Raw genomic sequence first — 16,393 nt, forward strand, 5'->3', positions numbered from 1 at the left:
TAACCGATTATACTGTGTCTGTGCCATTTTTTACGGAACGATTTTGATACAGATTTTATTGTGCCCCATAAACAATTGGATTTGGAAACAATTTCTGCCATTTAAATTCCAGTCACTAGTTATGCATCATTTCAGATGGTAGTAACCGAGGATAACTTGGGGAATTCGAAGATATTATCCTTCAGGGAGGTTACACACTAATTCACACAAGTCAATATTGCAGTAATCAATTAGGTAGCAAAAATAATAGGAAAATATATTAAGGCTGTTAATTGAGACGATTAAAATGACGGAGATCATGGAAGTGATTAAGGTGAATTAAGAAGTCGTAGGTCTAATAATCAATTAGCCTCATCAAGCCCTTCAAATCCTCAGGAAAAGAAAATGATGTTACTCAAATTGTGGTTTGGCATTGAACTGATTGAAGGGAAGCAAAAGTGAAAGCTGAGACGGAAAAGGAAAAGTCTCTGGAGCGGCTTCAGTTGTAACACACGTGTCTTCCTCTGAAACACAAAAATGGAACTGAGCTAGAGAAGAAATCCATTTGCCATTTCTGACATTCATTCATTCAATCAAGAAATAGTCTTGTAGCTACGCAGATACATTAACATTCACATTGAGAGGGAGAGAGAGATTAGCAGCAATGGCGGAAGTGAAGAACAAGCAGGTGATATTGAAGGAGTATGTGTCGGCCGGACTCCCCAAAGAATCTGACATGGCCGTCGTCACCACCACCACCAAACTGAAGCTTCCAGAAGGCTCCGGCGGGGTTCTGGTGAAGAACCTCTACTTATCCTGCGATCCTTACATGAGAAGCCGCATGACCAAGCACGACTCTGCTTCTTATGTCGATCCCTTCAACCCCGGCGAGGTGGACTACCTTTGCCTTTATTCTCTATTCAATTCAAATTCCAAACCTTTAAGCTTCTTGGGTCCTCGCAATTGTTGCTACTATTATATATACGATTTAAGCAACTATTGTGTTATGTATGAAATGAGTAAAAAGAACCTTGGCTTTGTTATGAGATTTAGATCAATTACGTAATTGTTTACAACGTATTTGAAATCATTTTACATATGGTATTATATATGTGCAGCCTATCAGCGGTTTTGGCGTGGCTAAAGTTTTGGAATCTGGGGATGCAAAGTTTAAGCAAGGCGACTTGGTTTGGGGAATGATCGGCTGGGAAGAGTATAGTCTCATCACTTCCATTCAGTATTTGTTTAAGATTCCCACCACCGATGTGCCTCTCTCTTATTATACTGGAATTCTTGGTATATATCCCTGCTGCCCCTATTATTTCAATTGTTATTGCTATTACTACCACTTTTTAATTCTTCTTCTGCAAAATTGCTTCTGCTTGAAACTAAAAGTTGTGCATTATCTTTGTATGTCACTGATTGTATTGGCTTCTTCTTATTTATGCTGAATGGTGAGACTATAGAATCTAGTGTCAAACCCTTATTTGTTTGAACAAAGATATTTTACATTTTGATTTATATGATTGCGGCTTTTGTTAATTCTCACATTCTTTCCAAAACTGATGTTCCAAATTCCATATTGCTTTTCAAATTTAGTAGTGTGGTCTGGCAGTAAGAAATTTATTCAGCATCAAATAATCTTGATCACACTGGTCATGCAATAACTTACCTGCCTTTTAGCACCGTTCTCTACTTAAATTAGTCGGAGTAATGCATTGTAATTAATTCAACCACTTTTGATCTTTCAATTTCAGTCCTATAATGCACAATGTATGTCCTGCACTGCTCCTGCTTAATGCGCTCAAGGCTCATGACTTGTGTTTGCTTAATGTAGGTATGCCTGGGATGACTGCCTATGCTGGTTTTTATGAGATCTGCTCTCCTAAGAAAGGAGAGACAGTCTTCGTTTCAGCAGCATCCGGAGCGGTAGGTCAGCTTGTTGGCCAATTTGCCAAGTTGGCCGGATGCTATGTTGTTGGGAGTGCTGGAAGCGAAGACAAGGTAGCACTTACTACTTTGTGATCAATATCAAATTTGTTTTAATTAGAATTCTGGGGATGCAACTTAGCTGTATATATGATTATTAGAAAATATGTGTTTTAGTACTGTATGATTATTAGTCATTATGGGGATTGTACTATTTGAATTGACTTGTCTTGTTTTGTTTCGTGTTGCCTTTTTAATATGATATGTCATTTTGCGTGTTAAGGTTGATTTGCTGAAAAACAAGTTTGGCTTTGACGGAGCCTTCAATTATAAAGAAGAACCCAACTTGGATGCAGCTTTGAAAAGGTTAGTATATGGTTTTATTATCAGAATCCAATTACAGTACTAAAGCTCCACTTTGAGTCCTAGAATTACTATCCTAACTACAAGGACCATTTCTTTGAAAAAAAAGTATTTCAACATGTATGCCCCCTTCCCTTCCTGAATAGTAGAAAGGAATCTGAAATCGGTCAAATCATCCCATCTCTTGAAGCAGAGAGTGAACACAAGAAACTAAAGAAAATGAAAGGTCTCACTATAGTAGAGTTGAGCCGGACCTTTCTGTTTATATAAAAACCACAAGTCTTTGTCATAATCTTCCTACATATGTTACATATTTGGGCCTTCACATGCATATTTAGTCTCATAAATGTTCAATTTTTCTTTAATAAATATCAGGTACTTTCCTGAAGGAATTGATATATACTTTGAAAATGTTGGGGGAAAGATGCTTGATGCAGTGCTACTGAACATGAAGATTGGTGGCCGAATCTCAGTTTGTGGGATGATCTCACAGTACAACCTTGTGCAACCTGAAGGTGTACAGAATTTAATGTATCTGGTGTCTAAACAGCTGCGCATGGAAGGCTTCCTGGTTACTAAATACTTTCCTCTCTACGGAAAGTTTCTCGAATTGGTTCTGCCTCACATAAAAGAAGGGAAGATTATCTACGTGGAAGATGTTGTTGAAGGGCTGGAGAATGCTCCATCGGCTCTGCTTGGTCTCTTCGCTGGCCGCAATGTAGGAAAGCAGGTGGTTGTTGTTTCCCGAGAATGAATGGTTACTTCATCCTCAACTCCAACTCCATCGATGAATTTATCTAATGACCGAACCTTTAGCTATAGGCCCATAGCCTAGCCATATGCCATATGCCATATGGTTGTAAGACTTTACATACAAAACTTTATTTTTTGGCAAGATAAATAAAGGGTTAAATACTGTTTATTCTTTGAGTCGAAAAACTCTATTAAAATGTCTATTATACTCTCAGTTCATCTTTTTTCTTTTTTTTTAATTTATTTTTTAATTTTTTTTTTCTTTTCGTTTTCTGTTTATCTCCTTCATCATCAAAATTTCTAAAGATATCAAATCAATCCGAAACACAAAACCTCTCTTCATCTGCTCAATCTTCATCAATTCCTCTTCCCACAAACCCGTCTCCGCCACCCTCTTCAAAACCTCAACCAACACCCTTTTCATATGCAAAAATAGTAGCATTTGTAGAATCAAATCAAATCACATCACAACAGCCAAGAGCAAGATCACTCAGTATAATGGTATATATGTGTCCCACAAGAAAAACGTTTTTCTGGTGAAAACAAACTGGAATCATCGTGTTAAGTGTTAACAAGGACGGCAATATAAATCTCCTGGGACGGTTGTGACTTGCTGTATGTATTCAACAATTTAGAAGTCAAATATAAATGAATGCATGTTTTTTTTTTTTTTTTTGAATGCGACATGTTCTTTTTAAATAGTAAATATTATGAACATTTCTAGAATCAAATCAAATCACATCACAATAGCCAAGAGCAAGATTACTCAGTACAAAACGTTTTTCTGGTAAAAACAAACTGGAATCGTCGTGTTAACAAGGACGGCAATATAAACTGTTGGCGTATGCACCGACGTCATTGCTATTGTCATTGGCATTGCGAAATCCAAACGTGTGACAAATGTGAAATTTATTGTCCTCGAATCTTTTTGATTGGTTTTTTTTTAAATAAGGCAATCTTTTTTATTCTAGAAAGAAGAAAATTCCAGAGAGAGCGGCACCGCTACTAATAAGCTAGGTAAGACATAAGTATAGAGAGAGAAACAAACGAGGCAATCACTAGTCATTCATCTGTTTCTCGGCGTTGCTCACATCGCCTCTTCTTCCTTCTTGACACAGAGAGAGAAGCTGAGAACCAAATTGGTAGTTATGGCTAGTGGAGAAGAAGTGAAGAACAAGCAGGTGATATTCGGAGACTATATCACCGGGTTCCCCAAGGAATCCGACCTCAAATTGACCACTGCCACTACCAAACTCAAGCTTCCAGAAGGTTCGACTGGCCTCCTCGTCAAGAACCTCTACTTGTCCTGCGATCCTTACATGCGAAGCCGTATGACCAAGCACGACAGGCCCACTTATGTCCAATCCTTCACGCCCGGCTCGGTCAGTACTGCTCCCACCACCCTTCACCGTTTTTATAAAGATATATATCCCTTTTGTTTATTAATTCTGTGTAAAGGATCTGATCTTATGAGAAGTTTTTAATTCGAGGGGTTGCCCAGGATAATGATATAAAATCCTAATGCACGAGTGGATCTGGATTAAAAACAAAAGTGTGCTTTTTTCAGAGATTTACATGTCTGTGTGAAGCTAATTAATTAGAGAAGATGTGGTTTGATTTGAATGTTGCAGCCTGTAACTGGTTATGGAGTGGCTAAAGTCCTGGAATCTGGGGATCCAAAGTTTAAGCAAGGTGACTTGGTTTGGGGTCACACTGGTTGGGAAGAATATAGTGTCATCACCACAGAGTCTCTGATTAAGATTCACCACACTGATGTGCCTCTCTCTTACTATACTGGACTTCTCGGTATGCCTATTTCTCCCACTTTCTATTTTTAATTCCCTTAACTAACTGGTTCTGTTCCTATTTCACCCCCCAAGTCTATTATGCTGATTCGACTGGCCATAACCCCTTGACTTAAGTTGGGGCATTACTTTTTTGTGTCACTGTCACTGATTGTATTAGTTCCGTGTTATATATGAGCAGATGTCGGAAAAGTTTCATGCTAAAGTCACAAGTCAACAGACTGTGTCAATATTATATTTGTTTAATGATTATATATGCTTCCCTCATGAAGTATTCTTTATGTATTGATCTCTTGTTGGAGTCTACTGGTTGTTTGGGCTCATCTGGCCTATTCATATGTTATGTAGGTATGCCTGGAATGACTGCTTATGCTGGTTTTTATGAGATCTGCTCTCCTAAGAAAGGAGAGACAGTCTACATTTCAGCCGCATCAGGAGCAGTAGGTCAGCTTGTTGGCCAATTTGCAAAGTTAACAGGTTGCTATGTTGTTGGGAGTGCTGGAAGCAAGGAAAAGGTGAGTCACTGGTACTCCACAGATCAATGAATGTTTTAGTTGGGATTCCATACCTGTGACTCAATTGCATGACTGTCTATGTTAACTGTGTCGAAACATGTCTATAGTGATGTCTTTCTAAAATTCTCTATAGTGAATTACCAAATTCTGGGAATTCAAAGATGGAAACATACATACATTACTACATGGTTTAGGGTGACCGGCCAATGGTCTTTTACTTACATTACTACATAAAAGAAGAGTGTTGATATCAATTTAATTAGTCTTATTCTGGTACCTGTTGCACTTAATTAAAGCAGTTCTACTGTTGTGTCGCCTCATCAGATTGAACAACTCTATTTATGAAAGTATAGCACATACATGATATGCCTAGCTCTGATACATGGTACATAGTAAATCCAATGACTTATATGGTGTCATTCTACGTTTAGTATCCAATATTCAATTGACTTTGTTACCCTTTTTATTTACTGTGTTAATATGTGGATATACAATTTCTTGGAGCTAAGGTTGATCTGCTGAAGAACAAATTTGGATTTGACGAGGCTTTCAACTATAAAGACGAACCTGACCTAGATGCAGCTTTAAGAAGGTGAGAATGTAATATATATATCTTGGCCAGCATCCAAAATATTCTTAATGCTTTGACTAAGTTTAGGATTCTTGTTTATTCTAATTATGCTGCCACTATTGAATTTGGTTAGTTTGTCCAATATTGAATTTGGAGGTACAACCCCTCAACAGGCATTAACAAGAGTCTGAATCCAATCCAGAACACAAGGGGATATATATATATATATATATATATATATATATATATATATCTTTAGTCTCATGGCATGTGCCTTATTATGGGAATTTACATCTTGTTTAAATGTGTTGTTTGCTTACCTGCAGGTACTTTCCAGATGGTATTGACATTTACTTTGAAAATGTGGGGGGAAAGATGCTTGATGCAGTGCTACCAAACATGAGGCTGAAAGGGCGAATAGCTGTGTGTGGGATGATCTCACAGTACAACCTTGAGCGGCCTGAAGGCATACATAATTTGATGTCTCTGATTGTTAAGCAGGTCCGAATGGAAGGTTTCCTGGTCTTCAGTTACTATCATCTGTACGGAAAGTTTCTTGAAACAGTGTTGCCTTACATAAAAGAAGGGAAGATAACATATGTGGAAGATGTAGTTGAAGGCCTTGAGAATGCTCCAGCGGCTCTAATTGGGCTCTTTTCTGGCCGCAATGTGGGAAAGCAGGTGGTTGTAGTTTCCAGAGAGTGATTACTCATCCAGCTCCATCCGTACTTCTGAAGTCCAAGTGTTTAGCTTTATATATGTTAAAAATTTAAGTTGTCTAAGCATCTGCAGTGCACCTTCGTGTATATTAAGAACTTGTTAGCTTGCTCTAGAAATTGCATTTTGCGTGACGATAGCTGTGTGACCTTAAATAAATGTGATATGATTTTCATAATAATATTCATATTATTATTAAGTATGAAGAGAATGATAGTATGCGATATGAGAACAAGAGATGAACACACTCATCAATTTTTTAAGCTGAATTGCAATTTCTGAAATGACACACCATCCTTGTACATACAAGGCGAGTGGGCAACTCTTGTAGGTAGACTTAGTTCAAGCGAAGACATAACATGGTAAAACCCTTCAAAGCGAGTTTAGTGCTAAACAAGTAAAAGAATTTCCAAAAAGAGAGACACATCATGCAACCTACATAGTCACAAGAATTTAAATATCCGTATCTTCATATCTATCGGTACTTTGAAAAAATGAGATATCGGAAATATATCGGGGATAGAGGAGAAAATATATCATTTTTGAAAAAAGTTAATTTATTAGAAATTTAGAATTACATATAAATGTCAACTTCATCTACATCCAAAAAGAGACTCTAGGCGGTTGAAAAACCTCTCGCTGGTCTACGAAAATGCAATAATCAGACCAAGACATATGACCCATATAGTGCGAATTGTAGTGATGAACATGATAGTTATAGATTTCTTTAGAGTTGCCGATTGTTTCCCCTATAAGGGGATAATAAGGATGAACCTAACTGAATGACTGATCATATAATTCTCCATATTGGTTATATCTATAAGCATCATAACCAAATTGATTGCTGCCTTCATGAGATTCATTTGAGATCCCACTGCGCTTTGTGCCTAAATTGATAGAGTCAAAACTTAAGGCAATTGAAAAAAAACATCAGATGGGGTATTTTGATCATCAGTTGCACCTTTATTCCTCCTCCCATATTGGGTCTTCTCTTGAGCACCATGACTAGCTGTTCTCACTCTGTGGTCTTCATCTTGGGTGGTATGATCAAAATTACCTTCACAGGTAAATTGGTTTAATCCTCCATCCACAGAAGATTGTCTATATTCATATCTTTCACCTCCACCACCTGTTCCGCTTCCACCCTCTCCACCATCATCTGAACTAACTGGAGTTGCTGTACCACTCCACGCATCATCACTATCTGAATTATCTTCTGGGTTTTTAACAACTTCTTTAGATAAGACTCTCTCTACGTACAGAGTTACAGACATAGTCATAGACTACACAGTACCAAATCTCTCCTCACACAGATTTGCATTTAGAGAATTATTTCTCACCCAAAATCGCCTTGAGGGTATTTCTCCTCACCTAGATTCGTCTTGAGGGGATTTTTTTTTCTTCACCTAGAATTCGCCTTGAGGGGATTTTCTACTCACATAGATTCACCTTGAGGGGATTTCTCCTTACTCAGATTTGCCTTGAGGAGATCTTTCTTTACACAGATTTTCATTTAGAGAATTACTGAGTTTTTATTTTTATTTTTATATCAAATTTTACAGATATTTCTTCACTTTATCGGGGATATATCGCAAATATCTAATATATTGGGGATATTTGACTGTGTCGGAGAAATTTCGCAGAAACGGTAGAATATAAGATATTAACCCCCCAAGATATACCGGTCCGTCGAAAAAATGAGATATTGGGGGATATATCGAAAATATAGCAGATATTTAAAACCTTGCATGGTACATACTCGAAAGAAAACGAAGAATACTAATGGTACTAGATTGATAGAAGACAAGCCCTCCGCCCTCCATTTCTGAAGGGAATCAGAAGAAAAGAGTTTGTGTTAACCGATCCCTGTGCAGTAATTAACGTTATAAAATGGCAAATTGGCAACTAATATTTTTTGTTTGTTTATGGTCATAAAGGCCCATTGGTTGGTTGGGTTGTAGTTTATTTGGGCACTTTAAGTTGGTTGGTAACGGCTAGGCTGGGTCCTCCGGAAGGGGACGATGGATGACGTTGCCCCAACGTCATCTGAGTATGAAGTGTGAACATATTTTTCGATAGCAAAGTCGAAATGGAGTACCAAGATAAAAAAGTCAGAAAGTTTCTAGAGAGAGAGGGTCTACCTTCTCTCTAGAAATTTTGTCTAACCTAGCCACTATTTTGAGAGTCTACCGACCCCCATCTCTACCTCCATCTCCAACCCCACCCCTTCAATCCCGTCCATCCCCTCCACCCCTTCAATCACCTTCTTGTTCCTCTCTCTTCTCCACCCACTTCCCCCATCTATCATTTCTCTACCTCTCCACGCCATACTGCTCTTACTGGCTTTATATTGATGAGAACTGCTCTCATCTTCACCGCCTTCACCCCATCTCTACCCCTTACTTTCCCCATCCCTACAACCCAATTATGCTCATTTGTCACCGATTTTCTACTCCTGTAGTCCAGATCTACCTTTTAAACTGTCCATGTCCTATTTGGATGGAATTGGTTGCTAGTGCTTCCGAATTTGCTTCGTTCTCCACCACCGCTAAACGAACTTACGCCTGTTAGCCAATTTTCGTTCTTCAATAGCGAGCGGCTCGATTTTCGCAATCACACTCTGCTAGGTTACTTGGTTTTTCTTGGGCATCTTTGAGCCCTGTGTGTAGTGTCCCAACCGATGTAGAAGGAAGCAGGATGGTGCTTTGGTGGCTGATACTCTTCAAGCAACGACATGGAGGTGGCGGCGGTAGTATTCTAGGGATGGAGCTGCTATTCTCTTGGTGGCTGCTAGCATTAGTTCTAGGGTTTTTCATTTTCAGTTATGGGCTTTCAAATTGTTTTTAGGCCAAGCCTGTCAGGGGCTTTAAATCTCTTTTGCTGGGTCTACGTGTATTATTTGCTGGGGCTATGTGTTTCTATTTGCCGGGGTCTTTGTACCTCTTGTATTGTGGTGTATCATTTGAGACATCTAATACAAACTTTATTTTCTTCGACAAAAAAAAAAAAAAAAAAAAAAGTCGAAATGGAGTAGCCATTCCAGTCCGCCAGCGATGCCCATAACTGGAATGCGTAACCATTCTGTCTTTTATCCATTTATTTCCATATAAATACAGCTGACTACACACGCGTACCAACAGCAACGACCAAAGCCTATCAGAAAAAAACAGCAACAACAAAAGCTATGCAATTTGATCACATCCTTAATTTGTAGTTTGTACTTTGTATATACCATCTCGATCTCGATCTCAAGAGAAACTAGCTTAATGGCGACTCCCTCTGAAGTGATCAGCAACAAGCAGGTGATACTGAGAGACTATGTCACCGGCTTCCCCAAAGAATCCGACATGGAATTGCGCACGGACACAACCACACTGAAGCTGCCACAAGGTTCCACCGGGGTTCTCGTCAAGAATCTCTACTTGTCCTGCGATCCTTACATGAAAAACCGCATGACCAAACGTGAAACTGCCTCTTATGTCGAAACTTTCCATCCCGGTTCCGTCAGTAACTCTCTACCTGTCTCTCTTAATTTCCATTAATTTCGGAATTGATCGTATCCGGCATTTTGATATTCAAATTTTGTTTATATGTATATATGCATGTGCAGCCTATAACCGGATTTGGAGTGGCTAAAGTTTTAGAGTCTGGGGATGCAAAGTTTGAGCAGGGCGACTTGATTTGGGGGATTACCGGCTGGGAAGAGTACAGTCTCATCACTGCAACACAGTCTCTCTTTAAGATTCACCACGACCCCAATATTCCTCTCTCTTATTATACTGGAATTCTCGGTATATGCCCTCCCTTCCCCTATTATTAATATATTATATTGTACCTATTTCAAATTTGCAATTCAGTTGTGTCATTCAAAAATAAATCTTTTTACATAATTGTGTCACTGATTGCATGTATTGGATAATTGTTGTATGTTTATTTTTGAGAGTCAACTTTAATGGTCAGAATGCATGAGTCAAAGTCTTCTCCTTTCCTTGTCTGATCGATGATATTCCCTTTAAAACGAATTCTGCTCATTTTAATTTCCAGATGCCTACAAGTAACAACTAGTGTGATGCTTAAGTAGATGTCAATCCTCACACATCTTTCAGTGACCACATTCCTGTTCATATTCAAGTTAGGTAATTAAAGGAAATTGCTTCAGCATCAAAGAATTAATTTTGATCCTATTAGTAATGCTGCAATTTACTCACCTGGATGTATATGATATATTGTTCTCTGCTTAAGTGCACTTGTTGCTGTAATGCATCCAACTAACTATAGTGAAAAGTGTATTCAACATGATATCTGCCTGCTTCAAGCTTGAGGCTTAAGGATCATCTACCCTATTCCTTCTGTTATGTAGGTATGCCTGGAATTACTGCTTATGCTGGTCTTTATGAGCTTTGCTCACCTAAGAAAGGAGAGACGGTCTATGTTTCAGCAGCATCTGGAGCAGTAGGTCAACTAGTTGGCCAGTTTGCCAAACTCATGGGTTGCTATGTTGTTGGAAGTGCTGGAAGTAAAGAAAAGGTGATCCATCAGTCATTGATTTTTGTTTATCAATGCCAACTAAAATATTAGTTTTCGTAATACAGTTTTACTATTTTCAATCAACTTGCTTTCCTGCTTTAACACTATATATTATTTCTGTGACTTAGGTTGATTTGCTGAAGAACAAGTTTGGGTTTGACGAGGCTTTCAATTATAAAGAAGAATCTAACTTGGATGCAGCTTTGAAAAGGTTAATATTCTTTATAGATATACATACTGGACTTCCCACATTGTCGGTGTTTTCTTACAACTAGTCCTAGTCTGATATGTATCATTTGCTTTAAAAACCAGGTACTTTCCTGAAGGTATCGATATATACTTTGAGAATGTTGGGGGAAAGATGCTTGATGCAGTGCTACTAAACATGAGATTCCGTGGCCGAATTGCAGTTTGCGGGATGATCTCACAGTACAACCTTGAGAAGCCTGAAGGTGTACATAACTTAATGTCTCTGATCTCCAAAGAGGTCCGGATGCAAGGTTTTGTTGCTTTTAATTACTATCATCTGTATGGCAAGTTTCTTGAAATGGTCCTGCCTCATATAAAAGAAGGGAAGGTTATGTACGTGGAAGATGTAGTTGAAGGCCTTGAGAGCGCTCCCTCGGCTCTGGTTGGACTCTTTGCAGGTCGCAATGTAGGAAAGCAAGTTGTTGTTGTCTCCCGGGAATGATCATGTCCTATTCCTAACCTGTACGTGACCCTTGATTAATTTTCTGTACTATTAGCAGTTATCATATTGTGAAGGAGTGTGAGAGCTGTATCATTTTCATAATTATAGATGTAAAAATATACATCTCCACCTCGTATGTATATTTGGAAGTTACTGCTACAGGTTTTGTGAGAGCTATGTTCCCTTTGAATAATACAATGTGTCTGGCCTTTGCAATTGGGGAAGTGGGGACTCTTTTAGAAATGCAGTTTTAATGAGGGAATTCTGATGATCATCCCGAGTAATGATCAAGTATCGATAACTGGTGTTCCAGTAGCTTAGCAAGCTGAATGGTCATAACAATCTCTATGTTTTAACAGTTTTACTATACTCTGTAATTTAGAAACTACAACTATTAAGTGAACAATCAAATGTCGCAAATCGCCGATCACACACGTGTAAGTGGAATAAAGGAAAGAGAGCACCTAATATCAGGTTAGAAATTGATCCAAAAAATAGTTATTACTTTAGAAAATGTAAAATTTTCCATTTCTAATCATTCAACAGGTAAAAAGAAGAAGATTTAGAGGATCCCCCTGAACTAAATCAAGAACAAACCGATTATCCAAATCTTGCTCACTTATTAGAAACTATTGAAGCACATCTAACCAAAATTGGGTTAAAAGACTAGTCATTTTTGGTTAATAGGAGGAAGAAGATTTCAAAATGAAAGGCATGCATGCAAAAGGAAGTAAAGCCTGAAATCTGGGGAGGGAGTTAGTTTTGTAGCCGTCAGCAATTGATGGATGACATAAGCGACTACGTCATCTCTATGAAAGGGATGTTTGCAAAAAGGAAGGATGGCTGAGACCTGGGGAGGGAGGGAGGTAAAAGCAAGGGATGGATGACATAGGCGACTACCTCATCTCTACTAGAGTATGTACGTTCTAATTGTTTGACCGTTCTAATTGTTTACCATAATTCGATCCCTGTGTCTCTTATTATGTATATAAATAGACGAATTGAACTAAGTTTTGTGAAACAGAGATCGAGAAGGAAATAGCAATGGCGAGTGGTGTACGTGGAAAGAGAGCAAGTAGTAAGGAACAAGCAGGTGCTATTCAAAGACTATGTCACCGGCTTCCCCAAAGAATCTAACATGCAATTGACCACTAGTACAACCACACTGAAGCTCCCACAAGGTTCCACTGGTGTTCTGGGCAAGAACCTCTACTTGTCCTGCGATCCTTATACTAAAGCCCATATGACCAAGGCTATATTGAATTTGGCTTTAATTGAATAGGTGGATAAAAAGTTGATAAGCCCATTGTGAAGGTGACGTTGGCAAGAAACCTTAATTTATTAGGATATATATATATATATATATATATATGCATGCCTAGGTTAACTAGGGAGGATATATATATATGATGCTGCCGCCAGAAAAAAAATAGAGAGAGAGGGAGAGTTAACCTAGTTATTAGGTTATTGGGATTTTGGATAGAGTTTATTCTAAAACTTAAATTGTATTCTCTCCAAATTGATTATAGTGGAATTTCTCGCCGGCTCCGAAGTGGACGTAGCTCAATCACATTGATTGAGTGAACCACTATAAATTCTTGTGTTCTTGTGATTGCTTTTTTTCATTGTTTGGTCGCTCATCTAGTTCCATATCAATATTGTGTTTGTTACGCTTCCGCACAACAAACTGGCATCAGAGCTCTGTATCTGAATTGGGAGTTGATTCATTGATTGGAAATCATGGTTGACGAGAAAAAGAAAGGGACTGAGTCTTCAGGTTCTTCGCGTTGGTCGACTTCCAGGCCATCAATTGGTAATGCCAAATTTGAAGTTGAAAAATTTAATGGCACCAACAATTTTGGCATGTGGCAGTGTGAGATGATGGATGTCTTGTGTCAACAAGAATTGGATATAGCTCTGGAAGATAAACCTGCAGACATAGATGATATAGAGTGGGCGAGAATTAACAAGTGGGCTTGTGGTTCTATCAGAATGTGCCTTGCTAAAGATCAGAAATTCTTTGTCATGAAAGAAACTTCTGCAAAAGCGTTGTGGAAGAAATTAGAAGACCAATATATAATCAAGAGTGCTGAAAATCAGTTTCACCTGAAGAGGCGGCTTTTTCGATTTAATTATCGACAGGGTGTTTCTGTGTCTGAACACATCAGTGATTTCAATAAGATACTTGCAGATTTGGCTAATTTGGATGTGAAAATTAGTGATGAGGATAAAGCGTTGTGTTTGCTAAATTCTCTTCCTGACGAGTATGAGCATTTGATTACAACTTTGTTGCATGGAAAGAATGATGTGAAATTTGATGATGTGTGTAATTCATTGATAAATAATGAGTGCAGAAAGAAAGAGAAGCAACTTCAGAATGTTTCAGGTGAAGCACTTATAGTAAGGGGCAGATCTGATGAGAGAAAACCTACTGGAAAAAGAGGTAAATCTCGTTCCAAGTCAAGAAGTAAATTTCCTGCAAAAGATGAGTGTGCTTTTTGTCGCAACAAAGGTCATTGGAAGAAAGATTGTCCTAAGTTGAAGAATAGAGACAAGAAGGATTCTGAAGTGAATGTTGTAAGAGATGATGAAGATGACGACTTTGATTTTGCTTTGAGTTGTTCATCAGCTTTTTGAAGATTTTGAAGATTTTGAAGAAGATGAGATTGAGTTTGCTTTGGCTAGTTCATCTGCAGTTGGTTATTCTGACAAGTGGATTATGGATTCAGGTTGTTCACATCATATGTGCCCTAATAGGGAATGGTTCTCTACTTTCAAGGAGTTGAATGGTGGAGTAGTTTTGATGGGAGACAACAGTCCTTGCAAAACAAGAGGGATTGGTACAATTCGTCTCAAGATGCATGATGGAGTAGTAAGAGAATTAACTAATGTCCGGTATGTTCCAAATTTGAAGAAAAATCTTATCTCTTTGGGAACTTTAGAATCAAAAGGGCACACAATTACATTGAAAAGTGGAGTTGCTAAAGTTGTCTCTGCTTGTGATGATGAGAGGTGAAAGGTTTAGAAATTTGTATTTTCTACAAGGGAGCACAATGACAAATGAAACAACAATATCTGAGACTACAGATGATGATGATGCAGACAATACAAAATTATGGCATATGCGTCTTGGACATGCTAGTGAGAAAGCAATGCAGGGATTAGTGAAGCAAGGTCTATTGAAAGGTGTAAAGATAGGAAAATTAGAATTTTGTGAACATTGTGTCTTGGGAAAACATACTAGAGTTAAATTTGGCACTGCAGTTCATCAGACTAAAGGTACTCTAGATTATGTTCACACTGATGTATGGGGACCTACCAAAACTGCATCTTTGGGAGGTAAGCATTATTATGTCTCTTTTGTTGATGACTTCTCTAGAAGAGTATGGATGTACACCATGAAGCATAAAGATGAAGTCTTAGATATATTTGTGAAGTGGAAGAAGATGATTGAGACTCAGACCGGTCGAAAAATTAAGAGGCTCAGGTCAGATAATGGTGGTGAATACAAATCTGATCCGTTCTTGAAACTATGTCAAGATGAGGGCATTGTGAGACACTTCACAGTTAGAGAGACACCACAACAGAAGGGGTAGCAGAGCGCATGAATCAGATATTGGAGAAAATTCGATGTATGTTGTCTAATTCTGGATTAGGCAAAGAATTTTGGGCTGAAGCAGTTGTGTATGCAAGCCATCTCATTAATAGGTTACCTACTGCTGCACTTGAGAGAAAAACTCCCATGGAGGTATGGTCTGGTAAACCTGCTACTGATTATCATTATTTACATATTTTTGGTTGTCCTGCTTATTTTCATGTCAGGGAAAGCAAGCTTGATCCAAGGGCCAAGAAAGCTATATTCTTGGGATTTAATGAGGGTGTTAAGGGATTTAAGCTTTGGTGTTCAGATGTGAAGAAAGTTGTTGTAAGCAGAGATGTGACTTTTGATGAGGCTATTATGGTTGATCAGAACAAGCAGAAAAATTCTGAAGAGCAGAGAATGACCGTAGAGAGTTTGCAGCAGGTGGAGTTGAAGAAAAAAATGGTTGAAACTCCAATTGATCCAGTGAGTCCTAATGTTGATTAAGGTGATTTAAATATTGAGGACATGAGTATTGAAGTAGAGGCTCCAACCCAAGAGCCTACACAGCAAGATGGACCAATTGCAACTACAAAGGGAAAAAGGAATGCTCAAAAGCCAGCTTGGCTTAATGATATGGTGACTTATGCACTTCCAGTTACTGAAGAAGAATTCCTACTACTTAAGAAGAAGCTGTCATACATGCAGATTGTGTAGAATGGGAAAAAGCTATGGGTGAGGAGATGAAGTCTCTTCACAAGAATAAAACATGGGAGTTGGTTCAGTTACCGCATGGGAAGAGAGCAATTGGTTGCAAGTGGGTGTTTGCTAAAAAGGAAGGATCACGGTTTAAGGCTAGATTGGTAGCTAAAGGCTACGCACAAAAAGAAGGAATTGACTACAATGAGGTATTTTCTCCTGTTGTTAAGCATTCTTCTATTCGTATTTTATTGGCCTTGGTTG

At 38.4% G+C, this 16,393-nt stretch overlaps 3 protein-coding genes across 3 annotated transcripts; all 3 read left to right on the forward strand.

Annotated features, from left to right (window-relative positions):
* The first annotated feature begins 382 nt into the window (after positions 1-382).
* On the forward strand, positions 383-3,193 carry LOC112190521 (2-alkenal reductase (NADP(+)-dependent)). Its single transcript, XM_024329956.2, has 5 exons — positions 383-871; positions 1,098-1,275; positions 1,817-1,983; positions 2,192-2,274; positions 2,647-3,193. The coding sequence occupies exons 1-5, from the start codon at positions 644-646 to the stop codon at positions 3,023-3,025; spliced, it is 1,035 nt and encodes a 344-aa protein (XP_024185724.1). The 5' UTR covers positions 383-643; the 3' UTR covers positions 3,026-3,193.
* Positions 3,194-4,028: 835 nt separating this feature from the next.
* LOC112190053 (2-alkenal reductase (NADP(+)-dependent)) lies at positions 4,029-6,824 on the forward strand. The gene is made up of 5 exons (XM_024329475.2): positions 4,029-4,406; positions 4,656-4,830; positions 5,178-5,344; positions 5,854-5,936; positions 6,242-6,824. Exons 1-5 carry the CDS (start codon positions 4,173-4,175, stop codon positions 6,618-6,620), a joined length of 1,038 nt encoding a protein of 345 aa, XP_024185243.1. The 5' UTR covers positions 4,029-4,172; the 3' UTR covers positions 6,621-6,824.
* A 2,923-nt stretch (positions 6,825-9,747) lies between these two features.
* LOC112186522 (2-alkenal reductase (NADP(+)-dependent)) lies at positions 9,748-12,074 on the forward strand. Its single transcript, XM_024324973.2, has 5 exons — positions 9,748-10,135; positions 10,243-10,423; positions 10,993-11,159; positions 11,288-11,370; positions 11,472-12,074. The coding sequence occupies exons 1-5, from the start codon at positions 9,899-9,901 to the stop codon at positions 11,848-11,850; spliced, it is 1,047 nt and encodes a 348-aa protein (XP_024180741.1). The 5' UTR covers positions 9,748-9,898; the 3' UTR covers positions 11,851-12,074.
* Positions 12,075-16,393: the final 4,319 nt, after the last annotated feature.

The sequence above is a fragment of the Rosa chinensis genome, chromosome 2 (genome assembly GCF_002994745.2).
Source record: "Rosa chinensis cultivar Old Blush chromosome 2, RchiOBHm-V2, whole genome shotgun sequence".
Classification (NCBI taxonomy): domain Eukaryota; kingdom Viridiplantae; phylum Streptophyta; class Magnoliopsida; order Rosales; family Rosaceae; genus Rosa; species Rosa chinensis.

Excerpts from the sequence above, each read along its gene's own strand:
- LOC112190053 (XM_024329475.2), top strand. The coding sequence starts at position 4,173 with ATGGCTAGTGGAGAAGAAGTGAAGAACAAGCAGGTGATATTCGGAGAC. Across the intron at positions 4,407-4,655 it reads AATCCTTCACGCCCGGCTCG|CCTGTAACTGGTTATGGAGT; the intron begins GTCAGTACTGCT and ends TGAATGTTGCAG. Across the intron at positions 5,345-5,853 it reads GTGCTGGAAGCAAGGAAAAG|GTTGATCTGCTGAAGAACAA; the intron begins GTGAGTCACTGG and ends CTTGGAGCTAAG.
- LOC112190521 (XM_024329956.2), top strand. The coding sequence starts at position 644 with ATGGCGGAAGTGAAGAACAAGCAGGTGATATTGAAGGAGTATGTGTCG. Across the intron at positions 1,276-1,816 it reads TTATTATACTGGAATTCTTG|GTATGCCTGGGATGACTGCC; the intron begins GTATATATCCCT and ends TGCTTAATGTAG. Across the intron at positions 2,275-2,646 it reads TTGGATGCAGCTTTGAAAAG|GTACTTTCCTGAAGGAATTG; the intron begins GTTAGTATATGG and ends AATAAATATCAG.
- LOC112186522 (XM_024324973.2), top strand. The coding sequence starts at position 9,899 with ATGGCGACTCCCTCTGAAGTGATCAGCAACAAGCAGGTGATACTGAGA. Across the intron at positions 10,424-10,992 it reads TTATTATACTGGAATTCTCG|GTATGCCTGGAATTACTGCT; the intron begins GTATATGCCCTC and ends TCTGTTATGTAG. Across the intron at positions 11,160-11,287 it reads GTGCTGGAAGTAAAGAAAAG|GTTGATTTGCTGAAGAACAA; the intron begins GTGATCCATCAG and ends TCTGTGACTTAG.